General features: G+C 39.4%; 1 protein-coding gene across 2 annotated transcripts in view; it reads right to left on the bottom strand.

Moving 5' to 3' along the window:
* Positions 1 to 1,991: 1,991 nt before the first annotated feature.
* The window catches only part of rhpn1 (rhophilin, Rho GTPase binding protein 1), a 31,977-nt gene continuing 9,913 nt past the window's right edge, over positions 1,992 to 24,055 (bottom strand). The window contains exons 3-15 of one of the 2 annotated variants that reach the window (XM_041244579.1): positions 20,216 to 20,344; positions 17,117 to 17,192; positions 16,154 to 16,231; positions 13,724 to 13,848; positions 12,870 to 13,036; positions 11,550 to 11,740; positions 11,273 to 11,429; positions 9,848 to 9,967; positions 9,306 to 9,500; positions 7,734 to 7,810; positions 6,608 to 6,754; positions 2,640 to 2,798; positions 1,992 to 2,322 (exon numbers count right to left, since the gene is read on the bottom strand). In XM_041244579.1, coding sequence (XP_041100513.1) covers positions 2,125 to 2,322; positions 2,640 to 2,798; positions 6,608 to 6,754; positions 7,734 to 7,810; positions 9,306 to 9,500; positions 9,848 to 9,967; positions 11,273 to 11,429; positions 11,550 to 11,740; positions 12,870 to 13,036; positions 13,724 to 13,848; positions 16,154 to 16,231; positions 17,117 to 17,192; positions 20,216 to 20,344 — 1,819 coding nt within the window. In that variant the 3' untranslated portion in view covers positions 1,992 to 2,124. Of the gene's footprint in view, positions 2,323 to 2,639; positions 2,799 to 6,607; positions 6,755 to 7,733; positions 7,811 to 9,305; positions 9,501 to 9,847; positions 9,968 to 11,272; positions 11,430 to 11,549; positions 11,741 to 12,869; positions 13,037 to 13,723; positions 13,849 to 16,153; positions 16,232 to 17,116; positions 17,193 to 18,269; positions 18,476 to 20,215; positions 20,345 to 24,055 lie in introns of those variants that run through there. The other variant, XM_041244580.1, reaches the window with a different exon arrangement.

Genomic DNA, 24,055 nt, shown 5'->3' with positions numbered 1-24,055 from the left:
TCAAGTTTCAGCATGATAATGCACTGCCCCATGTTGCAAGGATCTGTACACAATTCCTGGAAGTTCTTCCATGGCCTGCATACTCACCAGACATGTCACCCATTGAGCATGTTTGGGATGCTCTACATCGACGCATACGACAGCATGTTTCAGTTCCCACCAATATCCAGCAACTTCACACAGCCATTGAAGAGGAGTGGGACAACATTCCAAAGGCCACAATCAACAGCCTGATCAACTCTATGCGAAGATGCGTTCGCACTGCATGAGGCAAATGGTGGTCACACCAGATACCGACTGGTTTTCTGATCCACGCCCCTACCATTTTTATTTATTTATTTATTTATTTATTTATTTTAAGGTATCTGTGACCAACAGATGCATATCTGTATTCCCATTTACGTGAAATCCACAGATTAGGGCCTAATGAATTTATTTCAATTGACTGATTTCCTTATATGAACTGTAACTCAGTAAAATCTTTGAAATTGTTGCATGTTGCGTTTATTTTTGTTTAGTGTAAAAAGCAGACGGTAACATTTGCCACAGATGAGATTTGCTTTAGAAAATATTAAAAAACCTATCATGATTAGGTGTACTTCTTCCTCTTCACATTTGACTTTCGTTTCGTGAGTAATGGTCATGATGTATGGAGGTTTTTCACAGTGCAGTTTGCTTTACTTTAAAGTTGGATTCAAAATTAAAAACTGTTAATTTTTCAATTTGTAAGAAACTTTTCAGAATCCTAAAAAAATTTAGCTTTTCTATTTTTGTTTAGTTTTTTACAGTGCAATAACCCTGCCTTTGAAATATTTTGGGTAACACACAACACCTCCAATCAAAATGACCCATTGTGTGGTACTGTAGTGCTGAATCCTCCTGAAAATACTATACTGCGCTCCAGGGGGTCCTGTATATTCACTTACCCATTGTCCTTCAGAAAGAGCTGCAGCAATGGGACATGACAACTCTGCCTGAGTTTGATCATACAGTCTGTAAAACATACAGACAGACCTGTCCAGCAGGCAGATAGTGATCACTTCTTTTGCATTACAGGACAAAAGTCCCAGCTTTGTTTGAAGTTTGTTTTCTTACTACAAAAACAATAGGATCCCCCATACAGCCTCTGAAATGTCATCTTTAGAAACTTTCAGTAGTAACCTTGTGCAGATTGCTGTGTTTTTACCATCAAAAAGCTTCTTGAGCTACATGTGAAGGTAGTCAGTCACTGCTATGGTTTTTTGCTTACTGTCAGTTCAAGTTTATGATTCCTGATCATATTTTTTGTTCGACACTGATCTTTCGATGGCACAACCTGTTTTCTTCACCAGTCTGTCAGAATGGGCCAAAGTCATTGTATATCCTGCAGATCTATGTCAGAGTGCGTCTCGAGTCAAAGTACACTTTCAATTTAAATCGATGCAGCTGTCATCACCTAATTAAAGGCACTCTGATTCTTACTTTCCTCATGTCAGGAATGTTTATAAATAACAAGAATAAGCTGGTCAAACCAAGTTGCTCCAGTTCAGAAAAAGTCTTTGAGTAGGTCGCTGTTTCAAATTACCAACACTCTATGGAGGTCGAGAAGAATAAAGTCTGGTCACTATAGTGCACACAGGAGTCTACACTGAAATCAAACAGAGGTCCAGTACACAGCAATCAAATGCAGATTTGGTCACTACAATCCAATGCACAATATGGTCTTTACTGAACAACGTCACAGTCCACAATGGGGTGCCTGCATGTTGCTGCAGCACTGTCTGTACTGTACAGCAGGCTACTGAATATGGAAGATCAGTTCTCAGGGTTAGAAATTCACACCAGACTTGCTGCACCCAGTCCTGGGTTTTAGAACTCAATTGAAATGATCAGGAAGCAAGAGTTTGTGCAATCAGATCCACTATTATATAGAATTATCCCCCACCAACCCCCCCATACCTGTGATAAGAATTGTGATCAGCTTATATTTAGCAAGGGGGGGGGGGGGGGGGGGGGGGGGGGGGGTTCTGACTGCTAGTCATTTCAAGAACATACCTAACATCTTGGAAATCCAGTAACAGATGCAGCAGGGGTAGTGTGACTTTTTAACTCTGTCCATTCTCTACAGTGCTCGCTTGGCCACCCTCAGTACATGGCCTCAGTGTCTCTGAAAGGCAGGCTGAATGTGTTGCTGCTCTCCTTGCCCCCAGCAGTGCTGTTCTTGTTCCAGTTCAGCAGGGAGCCAGTGCTGCGGCTGGTGTTGCTCTGGCCCAGCCTGCGCACATTCTCCTTGTCGCTGCTCATCAATCCACTCGAAGATAGCAGCACTGACCTCCTGTCCGTCTGCTCACAGGGGCAGAAAGAGGGAGGCAGGGTCAAGCTCTGGTTTCTCATAGTAAAAGCATAGCAGAGTGTAAAAGCACAGTGAAAAGCAGAGTAGTCATCCTCTCTACCTTCCCTCTTCCCTCCTCTCTCTCTCGTACTACCTTTCTTTCCTACCTTCATATCTCCCTCTCTCTCTCTCTCTCCTTACCCTCCCCTCTCTCTTGTGTCTGGTCCTTTAGTTTCAGTCAGATAACCCCTCTGTGCATGTCATTGTTCTCACTCATTTCCAACCGCTACCGCAGCTCTGAGGATGTGCTCCCTGTGCTCTTACTCACCTGGCCTTGCAGCTCTGGCTGGAGGATGGCAATCACACTGATGTCCACTCCCTCTTCAGCGACACTCTTCAGGAGCTGCACCACCTCTGCGTGCTTCCACCACTTACAGTCCTGTCCATTCACAGAGATGATGTAATCCCCCTTGCGCAGGCCCGCCTCCTGCAGCACCACGAGAGAGAGAGACAGTGCATCATAATCACATTCAGTGCTTTTACACGCACTTGTATCCTGCCACAGGGGAGTGTGTGGGATTTGCATTCTGGGTAACATTCGTAGACATGGGAGTTAATTTTCTCGTCTATAACTTGTACAAAATGCTGCTGCTGAAGTTAACAGGGACTAAAAGACAAGAACACATTACCCATGTGCTAGCACCTTTATACTGGCTTCCTGTCTGGTTTAGGATACATTTTTAAAGGAGCTGATTTTAACCCATAAGGCTTTAAGCACCTAGCTGCTTATCCTGTGATTTCCACATGGAGTGCAAGAGAATCCAAATTTGTCATTCCCGTGAGAAAAGCATGCATGGGGTTATAAATAAGCAGGCTATATGGTACTAAAGTCTGCAGGTTTGTTTTTCGCTGGCAGATGCAGCAGTCCCTAGAAATGTGCTTGACAGACCGGCCCATCCATAGGTAGCAAAGCTAGAAATAAAAAATGGACACCAGCTAGCTACAGAGAATATTATGAGGGTATTTATTTTTTTTGTTGATGTAAAAGGGGTTGTAAGTAATAGATTTGCAGAAATCTATCATGAAAGGCGCTATTTAAAAATAAAGATTGATTGATAAATAGACAGATAAATATGCGGATTATAAGAGTAAATGCAAGGCATGAGGGCTGTAGTAATGATGCTTTACCATCCATCAGTAATATTAAGACGCTTAAGACATCTTTTTCATACATTTTCACTTGTTGCTTTCTCTTTAACACACACACACACACACACATATATATATATATATATATATATATATATATATATATATATATATATATTATATATATATATATATATACACACACACACACACACACACACACACACCACACACACACACACACAGTACTGTGCAAAAGTTTTAGGCAGGTGTGAAAAAATGTTGTTAAGTAAGAATGCTTTCAAAAATAGACATGTTTATAGTTTATATTTATCAATTAACAAAATGCAAAGTGAGTGAACAGAAGAAAAATCTACATCAAATCAATATTTGGTGTGACCACCCTTTGCCTTCAAAACAGCATCAATTCTTCTAGGTACACTTGCACAAAGTCAGGGATTTTGTAGGCATATAGTCAGGTGTATGATTAAACAATTATACCAAACAGGTGCTAATGATCATCAATTCAATATGTAGGTTGAAACAATCACTAACTGAAAAAGTAACAGCTATGTAGGAGGAATAAAACTGGGTAATGAACAGCCAAACTCAGTTAACAAGGTTCGGTTGCTGAAGACTGTTTACTGTCAAAAGTCATACACCATGGCAAGACCGAGCACAGCAACAAGACACAAGGTAGTTATATAGCATCAGCAAGGTCTCTCCCAGGCAGAAATTTCAAGGCAGACAGGGGTTTCCAGATGTGCTGTCCAAGCTCTTTTGAAGAAGCACAAAGAAACGGGCAACGTTGAGGACCGTAGACGCAGTGGTCTGCCAAGGAAACTTACTGCAGCTGATGAAAGACACATCATGCTTACTTCCCTTCACAATTGGAAGATGTCCAGCAATGCCATCAGCATTGGCAGAAAACAGTGGGACCCTGGTACACCCATCTACTGTCCGGAGAAGTCTGGTCAGAAGTGGCCTTCATGAAAGACTTGCGGCCAAAAAGCCATATATACCTCAGACGTGGAAACAAGGCCAAGCGACTTAACTATGCATGAAAACACAGGAACTGGGGTGCAGAAAAATGGCAGCAGGTGCTCTGGACTGAGGAGTCAAAATTTGAAATATCTGGCTGTAGCAGAAGGCAGTTTGTTTGCCGAAGGGCTGGAGAGCGGTACACAAATGAATGTCTGCAGGCAACAGTGAAGCATGGTGGAAGTTCCTTGCAAGTTTGGGGCTGCATTTCTGCAAATGGAGTTGGGGATTTGGTCAGAATTAATGGTCTCCTCAATGCTGACAAGTATAGGCAGATACTTATCCATCATGCAATACCATCAGGGAGGCATCTGATTGGCCCTAAATTTACTCTGCACCATGACAACAACCCTAAACATACAGCAAAAGTCATTAAGAACTATCTTCAGCGTAAAGAAGAACAAGGAGTCCTGGAAGTGATGGTATGGCCCCCACAGAGCCCTGATCTCAACATCATCGAGTCTGTCTGGGATTACATGAAGAGAGAAGCAACTGAGTCTGCCTAAATCCACAGAAGAACTGTGGTTAGTTCTCCAAGATGTTTGGGCCAACCTACCTGCCGAGTTCCTTCAAAAACTGTGTGCAAGTGTACCTAGAAGAGTTGATGCTGTTTTTAAGGCAAAGGGTGGTCACACCAAATATGGATTTGATTTAGATTCCTCTTCTGTTCACTCACTTTGCATTTTGTTAATTGATAAATATAATCTATTAACATGTCTATTTTTGAAAGCATTCTTACTTTACAGCATTTTCTCACACCTGCCTAAAACTTTTGCACAGTACTGTATATAAAAAGTTTCCTATGATATGGATTACACCATTTCTTTAGAATTCCCTATATATTAGCTACATACTGAAAGGACTTAGTATTCCGCTTACTACTGGCATATAGCACCTAGCAAATACTAGAGCTGCATTAGAAGGTTTGTTCTCTAGCCAGGAATTCGAAAACTGGTTTTAAACCTTTGAAGGTTCGTCAGACACCATTCACGCACTGACTGTGTGTTTTTTTTTTTCTGTTAACAGAAATTGTTTGACAATATTACTTAAACAAAAGTTGTTGTATTAAAATCCAAACAAATCTTTATAAAAGTAGCAACTCTATATGTGCTGCTGCCATGTATGGCGCAGGGTATATTATCCAAAGCACTGGGGGGTACCTATAGTGCTTGTAGTGCTTTAGTAAAATATGTACTGAATACCTAGTGTACAACACAGTGTAAGAAAAGTGCTATGGTAGAATATGTTTGAAACATACAAAATGTACGCTAACACTAATAATTTTAATTTCGAAAAAACTTAGCACTGTCCGTCCCTCCCCCCTCTAGCTTGTGTTAACCAGAGACAAATTTGTTCATTCACCATCTCGACAGCAAAGCACTGTATAGAGTAAGCTGTATTGAAAGAAATGTCTCGAAATGCAAACTGTGCAAGCGACCGTCGGTGTATCATGGAGGCACTTCCAATCTCTGGGGTCACTTTACAATCTCAAGTTCATATTAGTGGTAATAGTAAAATGTGACTGTTACCGGCTTGGAACAGTGACTTAAATTAAGTTTGTTTTGCCTAAATCTGCTGCAGTTAGTGCTGCTGCAATGCAAGCTTACTCGCAAGCAGCATCAATTGCAGGTAAATAAATGCATATTTTTATTTAAATTATAAAAACGTGATTACTGTTCTACATAATGTATTTTTAAACTACATATGAATGTTTTATTCCACTTATATGGTATACCTGTAAAATAATAGGATTATCAATCAAATACAAACAAGTAGCTACGGTGACGTCAGCAGTAAATTATGCAAACTAATACCATCAAAGGTTTGAACCTTCCTTCGGTATTGTGTTCCGAACCTCTGAATGTCAAAAATGTACCCTACAATGCAGCCCTAGCAAATACAACACTCATTCAGAAGATGACTGATTATATGCAGAATATTGGATTAATATGGATTTACACTCTACGTAATTCTATGAGCAAGGGGAGGCCATTCGGCACATTACTGCTCCTCCAATTATTATTTTTTTTTTTTATTCCTGCCCCACAGTCTGGTTGCTGGTAAACTGTTTAACAGGACATCTTTCTCTTTGTGGGCCTCACTCACCGCTGCTCTGCTCTCTGGAATTACCCCTGCGATCAGGACGGGGGAGTCTCCTCTTAGGGTGAATCCGAACCCCCCCTCCCCTCTCACCAGGTGCACCCTGCGCTGGGGGCTCCAGTTGTTCTTCGCTGAGAACACAGAGAGAGGACCCTGGACACAATACACAGAGACACAAGTACAAGCAATCAACAGTCGTCCTTAACAGTCTCCCATAGCAGAAGCATAATAAAGCACAGTGAAAGCATGGTAAAGCATTGTAATGCACAGCAAGGTATATTAAAAAAGCATAGAACAAAAAATAAAACAAAAAAACCAAAACATACACAAATCATGGTAAACCAACCTTTATAAAAAGTTTCCTATAGTAGAAGCACAGCAATGTGTGAAAGACTGCAGTGAAAGCAAGGTGAAGCAGAGGTAAGCATTGTATGGTATAGTCATGCAGAGAGTTGGGATCAATTTCCATTTCCTTTATAAAAACATATTTTATATATTTAGATATTTTCAAAATTAAAGCAGTTGAATAAATCACAACAATATAATTTACTAACAGCGACTTAAATGTAATGCTGCTAATTGCTATATTGATCAGCTGTGTGTTGGAATTGATTAAAATGCAATAGGAATTGGTAATTGATTTTAAACAGGAATGAGAATTGAAAAACAGGAATTAACCCCAACCCTGGTAATGCATATTAAAACACAGGAAACCATGGTAAACTATTCTAAATTAATAGTATAACCATGGTTAAAGCACGGGCCAAACTGAAAAAAAAAAAGTGCAATATTTCCATGGTAAAGTTTTATAAGGTTGTTACACAAACAGTGACGCTGATGACTTTAAAAAATGGGTACAGTATATAGCATACGCCAGCAGGATTAATAAAAGTGTGGTGGCCCTATCTATATTAACATTATTACACACTTACATGTGTACTGGTTTCTTGTGCCCCCAATTCTTACTCAAAATCTTATTGTCCAAATCTTCCCTCTCTCCCCTCCCCTCTCCTCTACTCTACTCTATCCCTCTTATCTCCTCTTCTTCCCCCTCATCTCCCCCTACTTCATTCCCCCTCCCTTCCCCCCTTCACCAAACAGCATCATTACAAAGCAATAGCAGCTGACTCACCAATCTGTGAAAAATGTCTGTAACCCTCACTTTGGAGAAGTTTGTAGTCTTGAGTTCAGGCTTCTGTTGTGTTTTAGCTAGAAGAGAGAGGACAGAAAGCATTTAGGTACTGCATGTGTTTAACCTCTGCTGTAGCCAGTGTTGCCTGTATCATAGCTACTGTATGTAGTTCTCTGCTTGAGAAGGCTCCTAAATAAGTTGAGAAATGTATTCCCCAGGTGATTTTTGATCCATGTTATGTGACTGTAAACCTAAAAACAAATCACAATCACTGTATGTTAAATATATTGCTGCGATAGGGTTAACACAGTATACAGCTAAGGTAGAGTAATGTGTTTCTTGTAAACACTGAAACAGTGCTCTAGAACACTTAAATTTGCATGTAAAAGTTTGACTGAGTGACCGACTAGACCAGTGTAGCTAAAAAAATAAACCCATAAATCTCCCATGTTGTACATTTCCAATCGATATATATCTCCAGTTTTGATTAATACACATGTTATGATAAACATATTTTTACGCTGGGTTAAATAAATCTTAGACTGCACTCCATGTTTTCAGTTAGCATTGCACTTACTTGGTCTTTTCACCTGTAGCGGCTATCGCTGTTGACTGACTTGCTTTCTGCCACTAACAAGGCTCACAAGACACTGCTGAGGTGAAATGACCAAAGTGCAAATGTCACATCTATCCTGAAAAGAAGGCTTAGAAACCGAGAACTTTCTTTAACCGAAGTAGTCCCAGATGTCATGTTTTAAAATGGAAATGCATGTATAACATGAGTTTTTAAAAACTGCAAATCTGAGACCTATATTAGCCAATTGAAGTTCAAATTACAGTGGGAGGAAGACCCTACATTTTTACAAGATCTGGAAACACAACACAAATTATCTCTCTTCTATAGTTAAAGAGCAAGTCTTTTCATTTACAAATTACCTTATTAGAGGCTTTACATTTCAACAGAGCAAGATAGTGCTCCCAGTGCAGGTGATTAACAATTTGTGAAGAAAGATACAAAAATCAGGAATTTTAAACCAGCACAAAATCGGCAAGGCTCATGTGAGACATGCAAAAATCAGCACATTCCTCAGATCATTAAGAGATCCTTTGCACTTTATCAATTGGGGATGGAATTCAAATATCACCCAGCAATATATGTATGCGAAACAAAACTCATTGAAGACATTCATTAAATGTATTATGTTTCTTTCAGCATTTAAAAAAATTTAGCAATAGAGCCCCCCGCCCCCAAAACAAATTACACAAAACTCTCTATGTTCAGAAAGAAATCCATCTTGTAGTAAACATGTATTGTTATTTTAAAAACATGATATCTGGTACTGCATTTGGTTAAAGAAATCTCTGTTTACAAGCCATGCTTTCCGTTAGTATTGCCCCCACCCCTTCATGACCTTTGCTGTTATTAACCTGCCAGCTGCTTTGCCGGTTGACTGACATGTTTTCAGCCAGTAGCGTGACTCAGAAGACAATGCTGCGGTGACCCCGGAAGTGCAAGTACAAACACATAACCCAACAATAAGTTACAGTAACCAAGGGCTTCCTTTAACTCACGGCGAACAGGGGGCGCCTCGGCGGTCTCGAAGAAGTCGTCCTCATGGTCAATCTCGGAGTAGCAGCCCAGCGAGCGCTTGTGAGCGAAGGACAGCACCTCCTGCAGGATGTCCATCTTGCGCAGGATCTTACACAGGCTATGTATCCGCATGGCCTCCTCGTGCATCATGACTGCTTTCTTTAGGTGAGCCTTCACTAGGGGGGGGGGATAATGAAATACTCATACCCCACAGTCTATTCAATTAGTTGAAGCAGGTGTCAATTACATTTTTTTCTTATGACTGACGTGTTTCCTTGTTGACTCAGTTCCTTTATGCAAACTGGTTGTAGCTGATCAGAAGTGTATCACTAAGGTATCTGCAAGGAACAATCAATACCTTTTCTTCACCTACAGCTTCAAAAAACTCCATATTAAAAATAGAATTCACCATAACTTGTGCATGTTTCATATGGGAAAATGTGAGACCTAAGAAGAGATGGCAATGCATATGAGGAAAGATTTACTAGAATGATTCGGTTTCTCCATAAAAGCTGTACAGTACCAAGTTTGCGTCTCTCCTCTGGGTCTCGCAGCACTGTGCTGAGTGCAGGCCCCTCCAGAACGCCGACATGAAACTGGATCAGCAACTTCTCACTCTCACCTTCATCATCCACAGGCAGCACTGCAGAACAGACAGACCCTTACAAAAGTTTACCATAGTAAAAGCATAGCAAAGTATAACAAAGCATATTGAAAGTAGGGTAATGCATAGACAATCAGTGCAAACCCACAGAAGCACTGTAAAATTCCAGAGAGGTATTGTAAAGCATATGAAAAAAATGGTAAACACATAACAATCATGGGTGATAACTGCAAAACTATTGTTCAAATTTACTGTGATAAACTTTTACAAGGGGAGGAGCAGCATGAACCAGGGATGTTATAGGTGAATAAACCTGGCTTGTTGTGTGGATGTCATGTTAATACCTTCTGCAGATACTATTTCCATCAGTACAACGATTGCCCAAACAAAAAGTACCAGCTAACTTGGGAAAATGTGGCCTCAACTTGCATAAACCCAAGGGACATTAAACTTAATCAGAAACCTGAACTACTACGCATCATATTCCACATGTAAAAGTGTGTACATGGAGACATTTTTTCCTGATGTTTTAATTACAAAACATTTTTTACCAATGTCATCTCTATTTTAATATTTGTAAAACCAAAGAAAAAATACCCGGGAATTATGCAGAACACTAATTATACTGTACCAGGGTTTTATTCTGTATAGTATTAAATTATGCTATATTTTCAATACACACACATTTTATTTATATATAAAACACACATACATATTGCTGTGCAAAAATGTGTTGCATGTTCCATTTTTGTACTCTGATGCATTATGAGCATCAACAATTTACTCAAAGCCTCCACTAGTGTTTTCTACTATTATAACAACCTTCACTTGCATAAAGAAGGAAAAACATTGAGTGAAATCACCTGCATCACTCGATTTTCAAGGTGTGGTAACCGAATCATAATCTGTAATTGACAATCCTGGGACTTTTTTTTTTTTTTTTTTTTTTTTTTTTTTTTTTTTTAAATAAACCCATTCAAAACTCCTGCACATTTGGCGCTTTTCACTGGTAATCAAACCAGGGAAACAGAGGACTGCGAGCATTAATTAAATGCATAACTAGGTTTTTTAGTTAATCGCATAAGTTAACTGCGATTGATAACCCCAAAATCTTTTATAAAAAAATATAAAGTTTTTTTTTTTTTTTCCTGTATTAGCAATGTTTTCTCTGTCCCAGTCCATTAGAATCCTTTCATTTCATTACAAGAAACTGTACCAAGCACTAGATGGTGCTACTCTACTGCAGAACCCAGTATTCCACTGAAGCTTCAACAACAAAAAGACAAACCAGGTTCACACACACAGTATCACTATGTAGCAGGCTAGGATAATGAGAAAGCTTACAGTCATGGTCACAGAAAGCCACAGCAGCGTAGTAGTGCGAGAGGGCTTTGAAATGCTCTGATTTGACCTGAACCATGGTTGTCCAGGAGAAGGGAACGTAGTCCTTCACTGGTGGCTGAGTCATGGTCTGGTACACAAGAGAGTACACATCGGCCACCTGCACAGAGAAGGAGCAACAGCAAAAGAATAAGACAATCCTGAAGCATACAGTAATCCGTGTGTTATTGCTCTATTAGTGCATCATCACACCCCTAACGAGGAGTGCAGTCAAGCTCACCCTGGCAGCTTCCTGCGCCACCTGGAGGTGAGTGGAGAAGTGGCAGCCCCCCTGTAGCTGCAGCAGCACCTTCTCGAAGACGCACTCCTGCACCTGGGCAATCATCAGCCGCACCAGCATGTTCAGGGAGGGCACACTCATGTCCAGGCTGGGCGCATTCGAGAAGTTCTCCTTCAGGTAGTTGAAGGCACCTGCGTGAAGCAAGCAATGTTTCAAACTGTGTGCATTTTATGGGAATGGAAAAAAAAAATTCTATTCATTATATATATTTATATCATTTTTTAAAACACAGCAGCTATATTAGGTTAAGCGTGAATGTGATTGTTGCCCGCACAAAATAATCCCATCAATTTTCTATGTCATGCACATCCATTCACTAGCAAATGTGCTGTTTTGAAAGAAACTGTTATGGTAAACCTGCATAGCACACAGAATTGTACAACAGGCATGATTTAAGAAATAATGTGTTAGCTCCAACCACTTTAATGAACCCTTTCCAGTCCGACGTAAAGCACAGATCTAGTTGTTTTTTCTCCAGAAAAAGCTAAGAAAACCTTTCAATGGCCGAGTGAGACCAATAGGAGCCAAATGAAGCCGAAAGAAAAAAAAAGGGGGGGGCACGTGAGCAATAGCTAGCAGCTGCAACACTGAGATAAGATGGACACAAACAAAGGAGATAGCTGCTTCCGCATCCAGCGCTCAAAGAATATCAGACATTTGCAGAGCTTCTTGAAATGTTATAGTAATAAAATAATGACTTGGATCGCATTATTGAGGAGTTTGGTGATAAAACGAGTGATCTGGAGAGCATTTATCAGTATGCACATCTATAAAGAGGTATGTGAAATACAGCGAACAAGAGGTGGGGCTTGGGGGGAGAAGCATTACTGATGTTGTTTTGCCATGCAATGCGTTTTAAACCTGTTTTACTCTGAAAAAAAAAAATTAAACAGCGCGTGTGAAAATAAATTGGACCTGGTGCTCCTGACAAACACTGAATAAATGGACTGCAAAGGGTTAAAAACATATCAATAAAAGTAAGTGGAGGAAAATGTATTATAAATCATTTAGCCACTCAGGCAATCAAATAGCCACATTTCAGAACATTCCAGCTCCACCTTATTTTACCATAAGTGCCACCTCGTGCACAGTATTCCACCAACTAATAACTATTAGAAAAGACATGGGTAATAGAATGTGTTCTATTCTTTTAAATAAAACATGACTTACATATGTAGAAATGAATTTATTCTACAGCAAGGCAGCATTAACGGGTCAATATACCATGTATTCCTCTAGCAGATTAGTTACCTTACATACCTGCAGCCTTCTGGAATGCGTCAATGGCATTCTCGATGCCTGGCATGGTGGAGCGGTCCTGCCGCGCCCCAATCTGGGTATAGAGCGCCCCAATATTGAACAGCACACTGCCCTTCTCAAATGCCAAGGCGCGCTGGCACGAGGGCACGCCAGTCAGAGAGTCATACCTGTTGTGTACACACACACACAAGCAAGTGTGAGAATCTCATATCAGTGAAGTGCTGAAGATAACATTAATAGTCGTAAGGAAACATGTTCATACTGCTAACCATGACTAGGGAGGTTAGAGTCAGTTTAATTTCCTAAACATTTAAGCTTTAGGATTAAACATGTTTAAATATTTAGGGAATGTTTGTGACCAATCTAAAAAAAAGTCATCATGGAGAACTGATCTGTAGACAATAAAAGTGTTTATTTTGACGATCAGTTGCTACCTTGACAAAAGGTAGTTTTTTTTTTTGTTTTTTTTTTTTTTTTTTTTTATTTCTTTATTCTGAAACCGAATTTACGGTTAACTGAACCTAGGACCTAGGTAGGTAGTTTTTTTTTTTTTTTTTTTTTTTTTTTTTTTTATTTCTGAAAGAATGAAAACCAACTGAAGAGGAGCCCTAGGTGTCTCTTTAAATATCAGGCAAGAACCAGAGTGAAGGGTACCACAGGGATGGAACTAGGACTCCTACTGCACAGCAGTTTTACCCATTCCAGGTTAAAAATTGAGCTTGAATAGCCACTGTGTCTAGGAAACAAGCTCAGGTGTGTCTTACTAAACACAGTAAAACTAGGAATGGACTGAACTGCTATGCCAATCCCTGTATGGACTGTGTGAGCTCAGCTATCCAGTGCTGTGACATTACCAGTGGAAGTAAACGCCCAGGTTCTTGTTGGGAGGGAAGAATCTGTTATCGACGAAGTAGAGCTGGTTGTAATATTCCATCAGCAGCTCCAGACCAGCCTCATTGCGGCTTGGAGTACGCATCGCCTACAGAGAGAAAGAAACAGCAAAGCTTTTTTTTTTTTTTTTTTTTTTTTTCTACTTAGACTGGAGCTTAGTCTAGATGCCAATATCAACCTTCCCTTTACAGTGGACGGACAGGGCATGAAGGAGCAGATGTAGAGAGAGGATACACAGTGGTTTCAAGGAATGCAAAAATAAATCAAAGAGTGAGGGGAGTTACCCACAAAGAAACACCATGTTTTCTGTTTATACAGGGATGGAAATACAACTCCTATTGCAAAAAGAAGCTGTTTGACCCATTCCAGGTTTTAATACGAGCTTGATTTAGTCACAGAGTATAGGTAAAGTGCAGGTGCGTCACATGTAACTAAACATATATACTCAAGTCAGATTTCATTAAGCGATTTGTTTTTGTTGAATGAATTAAACCTTGCCATTGCTGTGGGGAGCTCTGAATTCAAAGCTTGACGAAGCGGTTATTGTGAAGCGACGCTGCTACACCGATACAGGTGTAGTGTAGAGACATTGAGCCAATTACATTGCTATTGTAACTAGGCTACAACTTAAGAGGCTCAATAAATCCATACGTTATTTCTGATCATTAAGGGAAATAGAGGGGTATCTACTTTACCAAGCATTAGGATAAGGTGTCAAAAAACGATCCATCTTTTGATGAATGCATACCAAGTAGACAGAGGAAATACACTGCTCAAAAAACACTGGACTCTGTTTTGGTGAACCAGTAAAATTCATACTGGGAACAACAATTTAAACACAAAACAAATTAGATTGTTACAGTTCTCTGAACAGGAAATTCTCTTGCCAATTACCTCACCATAATTAAACCCAAAAGCACAGGCAGCTCCTAATCAAATCCAGAATTAGTGACCACACACTGCTAATTGAAACTGGCTGCCAAATAAAACTAGAAATCCTGAGAGGATAAACTTTGTAACCAGTGCGACAGTGGAAAGACTGAATCTGGGACGATTCATCCTCTACAAAATATACAGACACTGAAGAGAAATATTCTCTCAAGCTGGCAGAAAGAGAAGACTGAGACCGACAGAGAAACCTACACCACTCATACAAAGGAACTACTTCACTCCAGAATACCGTTGATACGAGTCAACAATTATACAGTATATTGGACATTAACCTTCAGTGACTCAACCAACTAAATAAAACAAATCAAATGACTTGAGTTACAGGCAAAAAAAAAAAAAAAAAAAAGAAAAAAGTAAAGGCTCCAGGTTACCAAGACTTAGATTTCAGATTTAATGGGCAGGTGTTGATGACAAGCTGACTGAATGCACTGGATTAGATAGTTGGTCAGAGATGATGTCATTACATTTTAAAAAGTGCTGGTGCCAACTCAGCCAGAGGGGTATTTTCTGTTGTAAACTGCCTTCTGTGTCATTGAGGTTGTATTGAGAGTTCTCAGAAACACAGGGCTTCCTTTGTTCCAGATCTTTGTATTGAAGTTAATAGCCGGTTGCTGGTGCAGTTTCTGGTTCACATAAGTGGTTTGGCAGCATTGTGCTGTAAGCCATGCCTATATTTATAAAAGTTTCCCCTAGTAGAAGCAGAGCAAGTTGTAAAAACATAGTGAGGTATGGTACAGCCTAATTAAGCAATAACAATCCACGATGTGGTACACAACAGAAAAGACAGAGCACTTGCAGTGATTTAGAGGTCAGATCAAGCCCCAGTGCACTAGAGTGGCCATTTCCAAATAGACTTTAAAGTTGTAAGTGTAAAAAGTTGTCAAAATGTTAACAAGTAAAATAAAAATTACAGGTACGTTATTTAAACAGCTGTAGCAACATATGGGGACTTAACTTTATATTTTTCTGAACCCCAGTACTTACTCTTCAACAAGCCCCCCTAACCATATCTTTATGGACAAACTGGTTGTCTACAGAAAGAGAAGTAGCCGTGGGGCTCATGTTTATTTTACCCTCATCAGAAACAGGATTAAAAGTTGCAGTACAATAAATAACCAAAAATAAACTATTTGGCAATAACAACACTGATTATTGTCCCAAACATAACTAGAACACTTCCAAGCAAGAGCCTGGCAAGTAGGATTTGCTGTAGGGGAGAAACAGTCCCTTCTGATTTTGCCTCCCTAACCAAGCACCACAGCCAGCACTCCCTGTGGAATCTTCAGAAAAACAACTTCATATAGCCAGGAACCTGCGCCCACCTAACTGTATGACTCCCCCTGCACACCACACAGCGATGCCTTTACTAGGGGAGCCTCTCGCGGGCCTTTGTTTTCTACCCCCTTGATTTAACGATTTCCTGTGACACTGGACTCACTAACCTGCCGGAGTTCCATCAGTTCCACAATCTCCTTCTCATATAGAGAACTGTCTTCTCCATAGTGCTCACAGATAAAGTCCTGAAAACACACACATACACAAGAACAGGCAGTCAGTACCTTCAATAGATATTAAAAGAACACTAAACAGAAGTAGTAGCATTGAAAAATGCAAACATTTTAGATTAGTTTTGTACATTTAGACAAGTACATAATACACAGGGTCATTCAAATGTTGTTCTACTGTATTTCTGAATAGTCTGGTTTAATTTGCCCCAAAGTGTACCTCCAACCTTTTTTTCTAAAAGATAAAAAACATAAACAAAGCAATTTTACCTCTTTGAGGTGTGCCATCATTCAGAGTGCTAGGAAATTCAAGTATTCAAATACTGTGTTTCAATAAGATGAATATGCTTTGATATGTAACTTAAGCTAGATCAGCCTTAATGTCTTTATAGAATTAACAGTCTTTGCTGTCTAGTGATCTTCCACCTTGGAAAACAAAGTTCCTTTAGTTTTGCTGGCAATACACATTTCTGTGTGCTAGATGGTGCTCCTGCTTACAATTATAAAAGGCACTTTAGCTGACCTAGCCTACTTCTGTGGCAGGCAACTAGAACTGAAAAATCTGAACTCACCTGAATGCAAAGCAACTTCGCACAGTATTTGTGTAATTGCAATAAAATAAGAATGACTGCCAATACCATAAAAAGATAAAAGCTTCTTAATTTCTAATGGCTGGTTTCAGACGCTGATTAGCAGTAATCCTTGGAAAACCGAATGTTATATCTTAGGTGAGGTAGTACCAATTGAGGGTCTGTGAAACAGCAGTAAATGTCCTTTAAGTTATCAGTTTACTTCTAGCTTGATACCATTAACTTCAGTTCAGAAAAAAGCTACAAATGACCCTGTAGGAGTGTCCACTTTATCCACCCTCCTCCTCCAACCCCCAGGTTATCTCCTTGCCTTCAGTGAAACACTCAAATCCACTTCCTTCGTCTCTTTCAGCCCCAGAGGAATCATGGGCACGTTGATCGATTCGCTGCAACAAGAAAGAGACAGTCAGCCTCCAGGTGACACGAGTGAAGGACATGCAGGATTAGGAGACAAAGCAAACACACACCAGAAAACAAAGAGCTGCTCTAATACATCCCCTGTTCTTCCAATGCCCTTTTCTCTAAACATGCAACAAAAAAATGAAGGTCATTGTTTTAAAAATGTGACATTGTGTGCAAAGGCATATGTTCTTTTTAATTAAGGAATACAATACTGCATAAACAGTCAAGAAAACATTCAGGAGCATGAACAATTAGTCCTGGGACGAACACAGAGAAACCAGTAGTTTACAGTACAGGGCTCATTTTGTTTTGCTACCTGAAACAGTGGATTGGTGAAAGTCCCTTACACAGAAAATTTACTGTCAACAAGGCCCAACAGTGAAATAACCAACTGAAAGGTGAAATAGACAGATGTGTTCTTTATAAATAGGAGCTTTCAGTACTTTTTTTTTTTTTTTTAAAGCAATAAAAATCTGTTTGAAGAGTCTCATAATCTGCTTCTGTAAGAGAGGCAGATGGTTCTTACTTTGACTAGGTACCCTATGTAGTGCAGGGAGAAGGGTGATACTATAGGTCTTAATACTGTAGTTTAAACAACCCTTTAAACATTTTCCTCAGTGATCAAAGTTTAGCATTGTCAAATCTATGCAGGTCAACTATACAGGTCAGCTGTAGCATTTATACAGTAGGATGAGTGCAGTGTAAGGTTTCAATGTTTAAATCTCTTATTAACAAATGTTGCATACATGTAGTCTAATCCACATTAATATTATCATAAAGTAACAGTACTGTAATAGAGCTGGGCTTCTCAAGATGGCTTTTCTGATTGGTTACACAATTCTAAAAATTTAACGACTAGAAAAATAAACAGAATCTTAAATTCATAATATTGAATCTTAAAATAAGAGACTGCTACTACTACTACTACTACTAATAATAATAATAATAATAATAATAATAATAATAATATTTTAAGGCACTGCATTGTGTCCTCATCAGGTACATAGCAAATCAGAACTCAAAGTAACTAATAAATCAAAAACCTTAATTCAGTTCCTCACTTAAGTCAATTTCTTTAAGGTTAGAAATATGGATGGGGGGCTCCCGAGTGGCGCATCCAGTAAAAGCAGAGTGCAGGAGCAGGATGCGCCCTATAGTCTGAACGTCGCTGGTTCAACTCTAGGCTATTCTTTTGTCGACCGAGGACGGGAGCTCCCAGGGGGCGGCGCACAATTAGCCGACCATCGCCCAGGGGGAGGGAGGGACGGTTGGGTCAGCAAGGGTGTCCTCGGCTCACAGCACACCAGCAACCCCTGTGGTCTGGCTGGGCACCTGTGGGCTTGCTTGTAAGCTGCCCAGGACTGCATTGTCCTCCAACGCTGTAACTCTGGGTGGCTGCATGGTGAGTCTGCAATGTGTAAAAAAGCAAGCGGCTAACGGCACACGCTTCGGAGGACAGTATGTGTTTGTCGTCGCCCCTACCGAGTCAGTGTAGGGGAGGTAGCAGTGAGCCAAGCCTAAAAATAATTGGACACTACTAAATTGGGGAGAAAATAACAAAAAACTAAAAATTGGCAACTACTAAATTTACATAAAAGAAAAAAGGAGGATAATTCATTCCAAAATTAAAAAATAAATACATCTAAAACAAAATAAACAACTAAATTAAATATCACAACACATTACATTTCTTTTTTCATTTTGGCACAATCTTTTCACTCTTATTTCTCATTGGGCGGGACATTGCTGCTGGCGAGTTTGATTGTCTAACTGGTCTGCTGGTTAGTCAGAACTGATGGCTGAAGAAACCATTCAAGTGAATATCCTCAAAAAGAGGTTACTAAACAGGTGTGAACATTTAACTAATTAAGTAAAATAAATAAATAAATACGTAAATAAAATAAACTTTTTTTTTTTTTTTTTTTTTTGTGAAGCAACACGCTTCCTGAAACGTGAACCATGTACACCACTAGTCCGGGCCCTGTTTCCAGCAATACTAGACAGTCACACAGTTCATTTGAGCGCAATTATCATTTTTTTGCACAGACAACAGCCGAGATCGTAAATTCAAATAGGTCTTTCGATCAGTTACCACCTGCAATCTGTGTGAGCATTGAGCAACGTTACATAGAAACGCTGTATAGTACGACATTGTATGATACATAAACGAAATACATAAATAAAATCTGAAATAAACAGATATCGAAATATTACATTTATTTCGTTTTTTATTTATTTACTTAGTAAGTTATTTTATTTTGGCGCGATCTTTTCACTGTAGTATTTATCACTGCGTCCAAAAAAACAAAACACTGAGCTCAAAATGAGCTATGTGGCGGACTAGTATTGCTGGAAACAGGGGTAGGACTGAACAAACTTGGTTCGCTGTCTTTACAAAGGTCAGGACACTGCACTCTGATTAGTTATCATATTATTGTTAATAAAACAATGAATAATCCTCTCCCAACACCGAAACGCTAAACCTAAGGTCAGTATCCTATACTGCAGCCACTACACATCTAAAGTAGTTCATGTTTGTTATTGAATAAGTGTTTTTGTTACTTAAAAAAAAGTGACCGGAGATGCAGACTTCCCCAGTTGTCCTGACAGGAACATTTCGTGGTCCCTTTGTAGGCACTGCACTTGGCTACTGTTCCAGGAAGTCCATTGCTTCGCTGTGAAGTTTAGTCCTTTTTAACTTTATTTATTTTACTTAAAATTAGTTAAATGTTCACCTAATTTGCAACCTCTTTATGAGGATATTAATTTGAATGGTTTCTTCAGCCACTAGTTCTCGATTCTACGCCGACTCTAACCAGCAAACCAGTTGGTAGATAATCGAATTCACCAGCGGCAGTGTCCTGCCCTTCCACTATGATTGACGCAATCTTCTGTACAGGAGCCTTTTAGTTAAAACAAGCTGGGTAGAGGTGCCAAACTCATCCATGTCATTATTTTGTTTCTGCATCGTGGGAGCTCGCGGGCTCTATAGCTGTGCACTACTTGCCTGTCATTCTGGTAGACTTCCATGGAGCTGTTGAGCTCCTCTAACTCCTCTTTCAGCAGCTGGAGGTTAGAGTTGACGAAGCTCAACTCCAAAGCCACAGTCTCCTTCACCTTGTGGTTGGTAGTTGCGCTGCAAGACAAAGAAACTGTGGTGACTGAAAAACATTTACGCCCCAGGAAAATGTCAAGCAGTTCCTAGATTAGTGCTAGGAGACTTAATTTGGGATGGGAGAAGTGCAGCACAAACTGCTTCTTGGGACTCTGCTTGCCACAGAAACCAGGAGCCTACAATCAGGTGTTGGCTGTGGAATGGTAAATTAGCCTAATCAACACTACAGACTTTCACCTGCGGAGAGTTTGATCCGATTAATCTGTTTGTGCAGCTCTACCTGAGAGTCCCACTTACTTTCCAGTGGCTAATGTAACCCCTACAATTTCTAATGTTGTCTTTCCTTGAGTGACTGACTTTCACAAAACAGCCAAATGGTCTTTAGATCGTATAGATTGATGGTTGACTGCCTGAATGTTTTCATTAATTTTATACAGCTACAGTACATTCTTCTATTGTTGTGTTGATGGTTAAAATGATAATATTACTTAAAAACATTTTTAAAGAATTATTCAGGTTACACAGCGCCATGGCCTATTTAATCACACACATTCACCATGAGATTTTTCGATATGGGCTTTTATAATATCATCACATATTCTTCACAGTTAGCATTGCTTCTGAAACAAATATTTTTCCCAATAAATGTCCTTAGATTTGTCCTATTTTTCACAACTCAGCAAATAGCTGGCTACAGTGTCAAAGGAAAATCCCTGCTTAAAGTAGCAACAAGTATCTGAGATATGCAATTCCACTGCCTGAAAGAGAGCAGGACTGCCATTATTATTTTAGTACTGTTAATTAGCACTACATTCCTAGTCCCAAATAAACACAGAAATTCATTTCAGGTTATACAGCCAGACTAACCACATTACTATACTGTATAAATCACACTGGCTATCTAAACAGAAGGAAAGCTAATCATTTCCTCTTCAAATACATGCAAAATATTTGGATGATCAATTCATCTCACAAGTGCAGTTATACACAAGAATGTTGTCTATTTTTGGGAATGTAGAACAGCTCAGGGTGGGGCTTTTATCACCCAATTCCCCCCCCCCCCCCCCCCCCCCCCCCCCCCCACTCAGGCTGCTTACTAACTAAATGAAAACAGCTTACTTCTCTTTTAATATATGCAAACATGTGTAGTGTACTCCAAATATTATCAATTTACTACAATGTAAAACAGGGGTCTCCAACCCTGGTCCTGGAGAGCTACTGTGGCTGCTGGTTTTCATTTTAACCAATCTCTCAGTTAATTGAACCAATTATTGGCTTAATTAGTCAAGATTAACAGGTGTTCCAGATCTTTAGCCACTGATGATGTAAAGGCACCTATAAAACATGCTGGATAGGGTCTCTCCAGGACCAGAGTTGGAGACCCCTGATGTAAAATGACTGTGTGGGGACCATTGTTTTTCATTTTACACCAAAACAGGTTTCAATGGTGACCTAATGTGGTACCGTTCTTGGCAGTCACCATTGTGGAAACATGTTTTGGGGTAAAATGAAGAACTATTCTCTTTCCAGGGCTTCAAGACCACATTGAATCCTACCCTAAAGCCCTAGGACAACAAAAGAGATATGATGAAAGAGAGAATAAGAAATGTGGTTAATATATGGTAGGTTCAAGCTCATTGTTCAAACAGAGTCTGCACATATCCTCATATTGACCATTTCAATATTTCGCTCACCCCTATGAAGGTTATCATAGTATTTCTGCAATATTTATTTATACCATGCATTAACTACAGTTTAGTTTTTTTTTTTTTTTTTTTTTTTAGGAAACTTTACAATACCTCAAGGGCTGTACAATGATTATCTATGCTTTATCATGCTTTGTTATACTTCACTTTGCTTTTATAGTGGTGAACTTTAAGGGATAGCATCTCTTTGCCCTCTTTGTCTGTCACAAGTTAACCAAAGCTCAGTGCTGGAATAGTAAAGGAATTCCTTAAATTCCCCAGCATAAATGTGTTTAAACAACATCCTTTGCATTACAATAAATGAAACAGAGCCCAACCCGCTGGCTGACTAATGACAGTCACATCAGGAACGCTTCTTTGTGTCCCTGATGCTTTTGCACAATAGCTCTCTCCCAGATCGAAAAACTGATAAGGTGATGAAACTACCAAACATTGAACTAGGCAAATCTGCTAACAAACTGATGTTGAAGCACACATAGTACACACTGTAGTGCAGAGCACTTGTAAAACTTCTGAAGCCCTCACTTCACTTATTTATCTTTTAAAGTGCAGCAAAATATCCTTTTTTTCTGAATTGAAGAAAACTTAGATTATGTTCCTGTGTTTGTGTATATATATATATATATATATATATATTATATATATATATATATATATATATATATATATATATATATATATATATATATATATATATATATATATATATACACACACCCTTTCAGGAACTACTTTCCTGTCATTAGCCAATCGATTGCTTTACAGCTATTAAGATGCTTTGATCTGAAGACCCAGAATGTGGAGGTGCAACACATTTCCTGGAAGGCAAGGTGTTTCTTACAGAGTAGTAAAGCTCAGGTCCTGTCTAGTCTTCAGAAATCCATGCTTTAGACTTATCTTGGATTGATTAAGGTTGACCTACCTGAAACCTGTATGTGCATGGAAAGCAAGATGACTTACACAGTGCACAATGTCCTCTGGGGAGAAAAATATATTCAACAGTTTAAACAAAGTTTAAACTACAGTATCACTCATTTTTTTGGTACCCAGCTTGTTTTCTTGATGAATTCCTCCAACAAGCCTTGTTTCTAAAAGTATTTATTGCAAGTAACTTGTATTTGTAGCAACAAGTTCAAGCAACAAACTTGAAATTTATAATTGAACGTACTAGGACACCAAGTTAAGATGAGACGCCCATGTGTTTATCGGTGCAGTGGTTCTGGATAAACCTAGTGTATTGAATTATCACTTCACTCTAAATTTGATACATGAGCCACAGAACCCAAAATAAAACTATAATGAAGCAAAGATGTCTGTAGCTCTTGACTAAGTATAGGAAAAGTCCTTTTAAAAACCTTATTTACTACACTGCATCCAACAAAAGGGAAAGGGAGTGAAGTCAAAACTGACCTTAATTAACAAAACACAAAGTAAGTCCCTGCCTAATTAAGATGCTGGAAATTCAGATACAGCAGACCACTGGAATCCAGACACTCATGATGAAAGACAAATAGAGCCTCTGCTGACCTGTCTGATTTTCTGCTCTTGTTGTAACAGAGTGGCTCTTTCGTGTGTTGTTCTTTAATTGCAGCGAGGTGAGGGAGGGGGAGAGACCATTTTTCCAGCTGGAGGCTGGCAGTGTGTAATCACAGAGTCAGGAAGGAGGCCGTTTATCTCAGCATGTTTACACAGAGATCCTGCCAGGCCCGTTCTGATGAATGCTTCCATTCGCACTTTTGTGTAATCTTTATTGCAGCAGATGGAACCATATCAATGTATAAAACTGACTGGCAAATAATTACCAGACAACTTTCAATGTTAAATAAAAGGTCTTTGAAAACCCACATTCGTCATTTTCAAGGATACCGGACAGTCAGCTTTGAATACAGAGGTTATCAATCCCCTTACAATGAGACCCTTTTATAGAAAGAACCACGTGAAGTAGGAAAAAAAGGCAATTCTCACACAGACCCAAAGCTTCAAACCAGCTCAGTGAAAAAGTGTAAGCTTTGGACTGGGGGAGCAT

This window comes from Polyodon spathula, chromosome 3 (genome assembly GCF_017654505.1).
Source record: "Polyodon spathula isolate WHYD16114869_AA chromosome 3, ASM1765450v1, whole genome shotgun sequence".
NCBI lineage: Eukaryota > Metazoa > Chordata > Actinopteri > Acipenseriformes > Polyodontidae > Polyodon > Polyodon spathula.
Note: the sequence above shows the minus strand (reverse complement) of the source record. Positions and strands in the feature narration are given on the sequence as shown.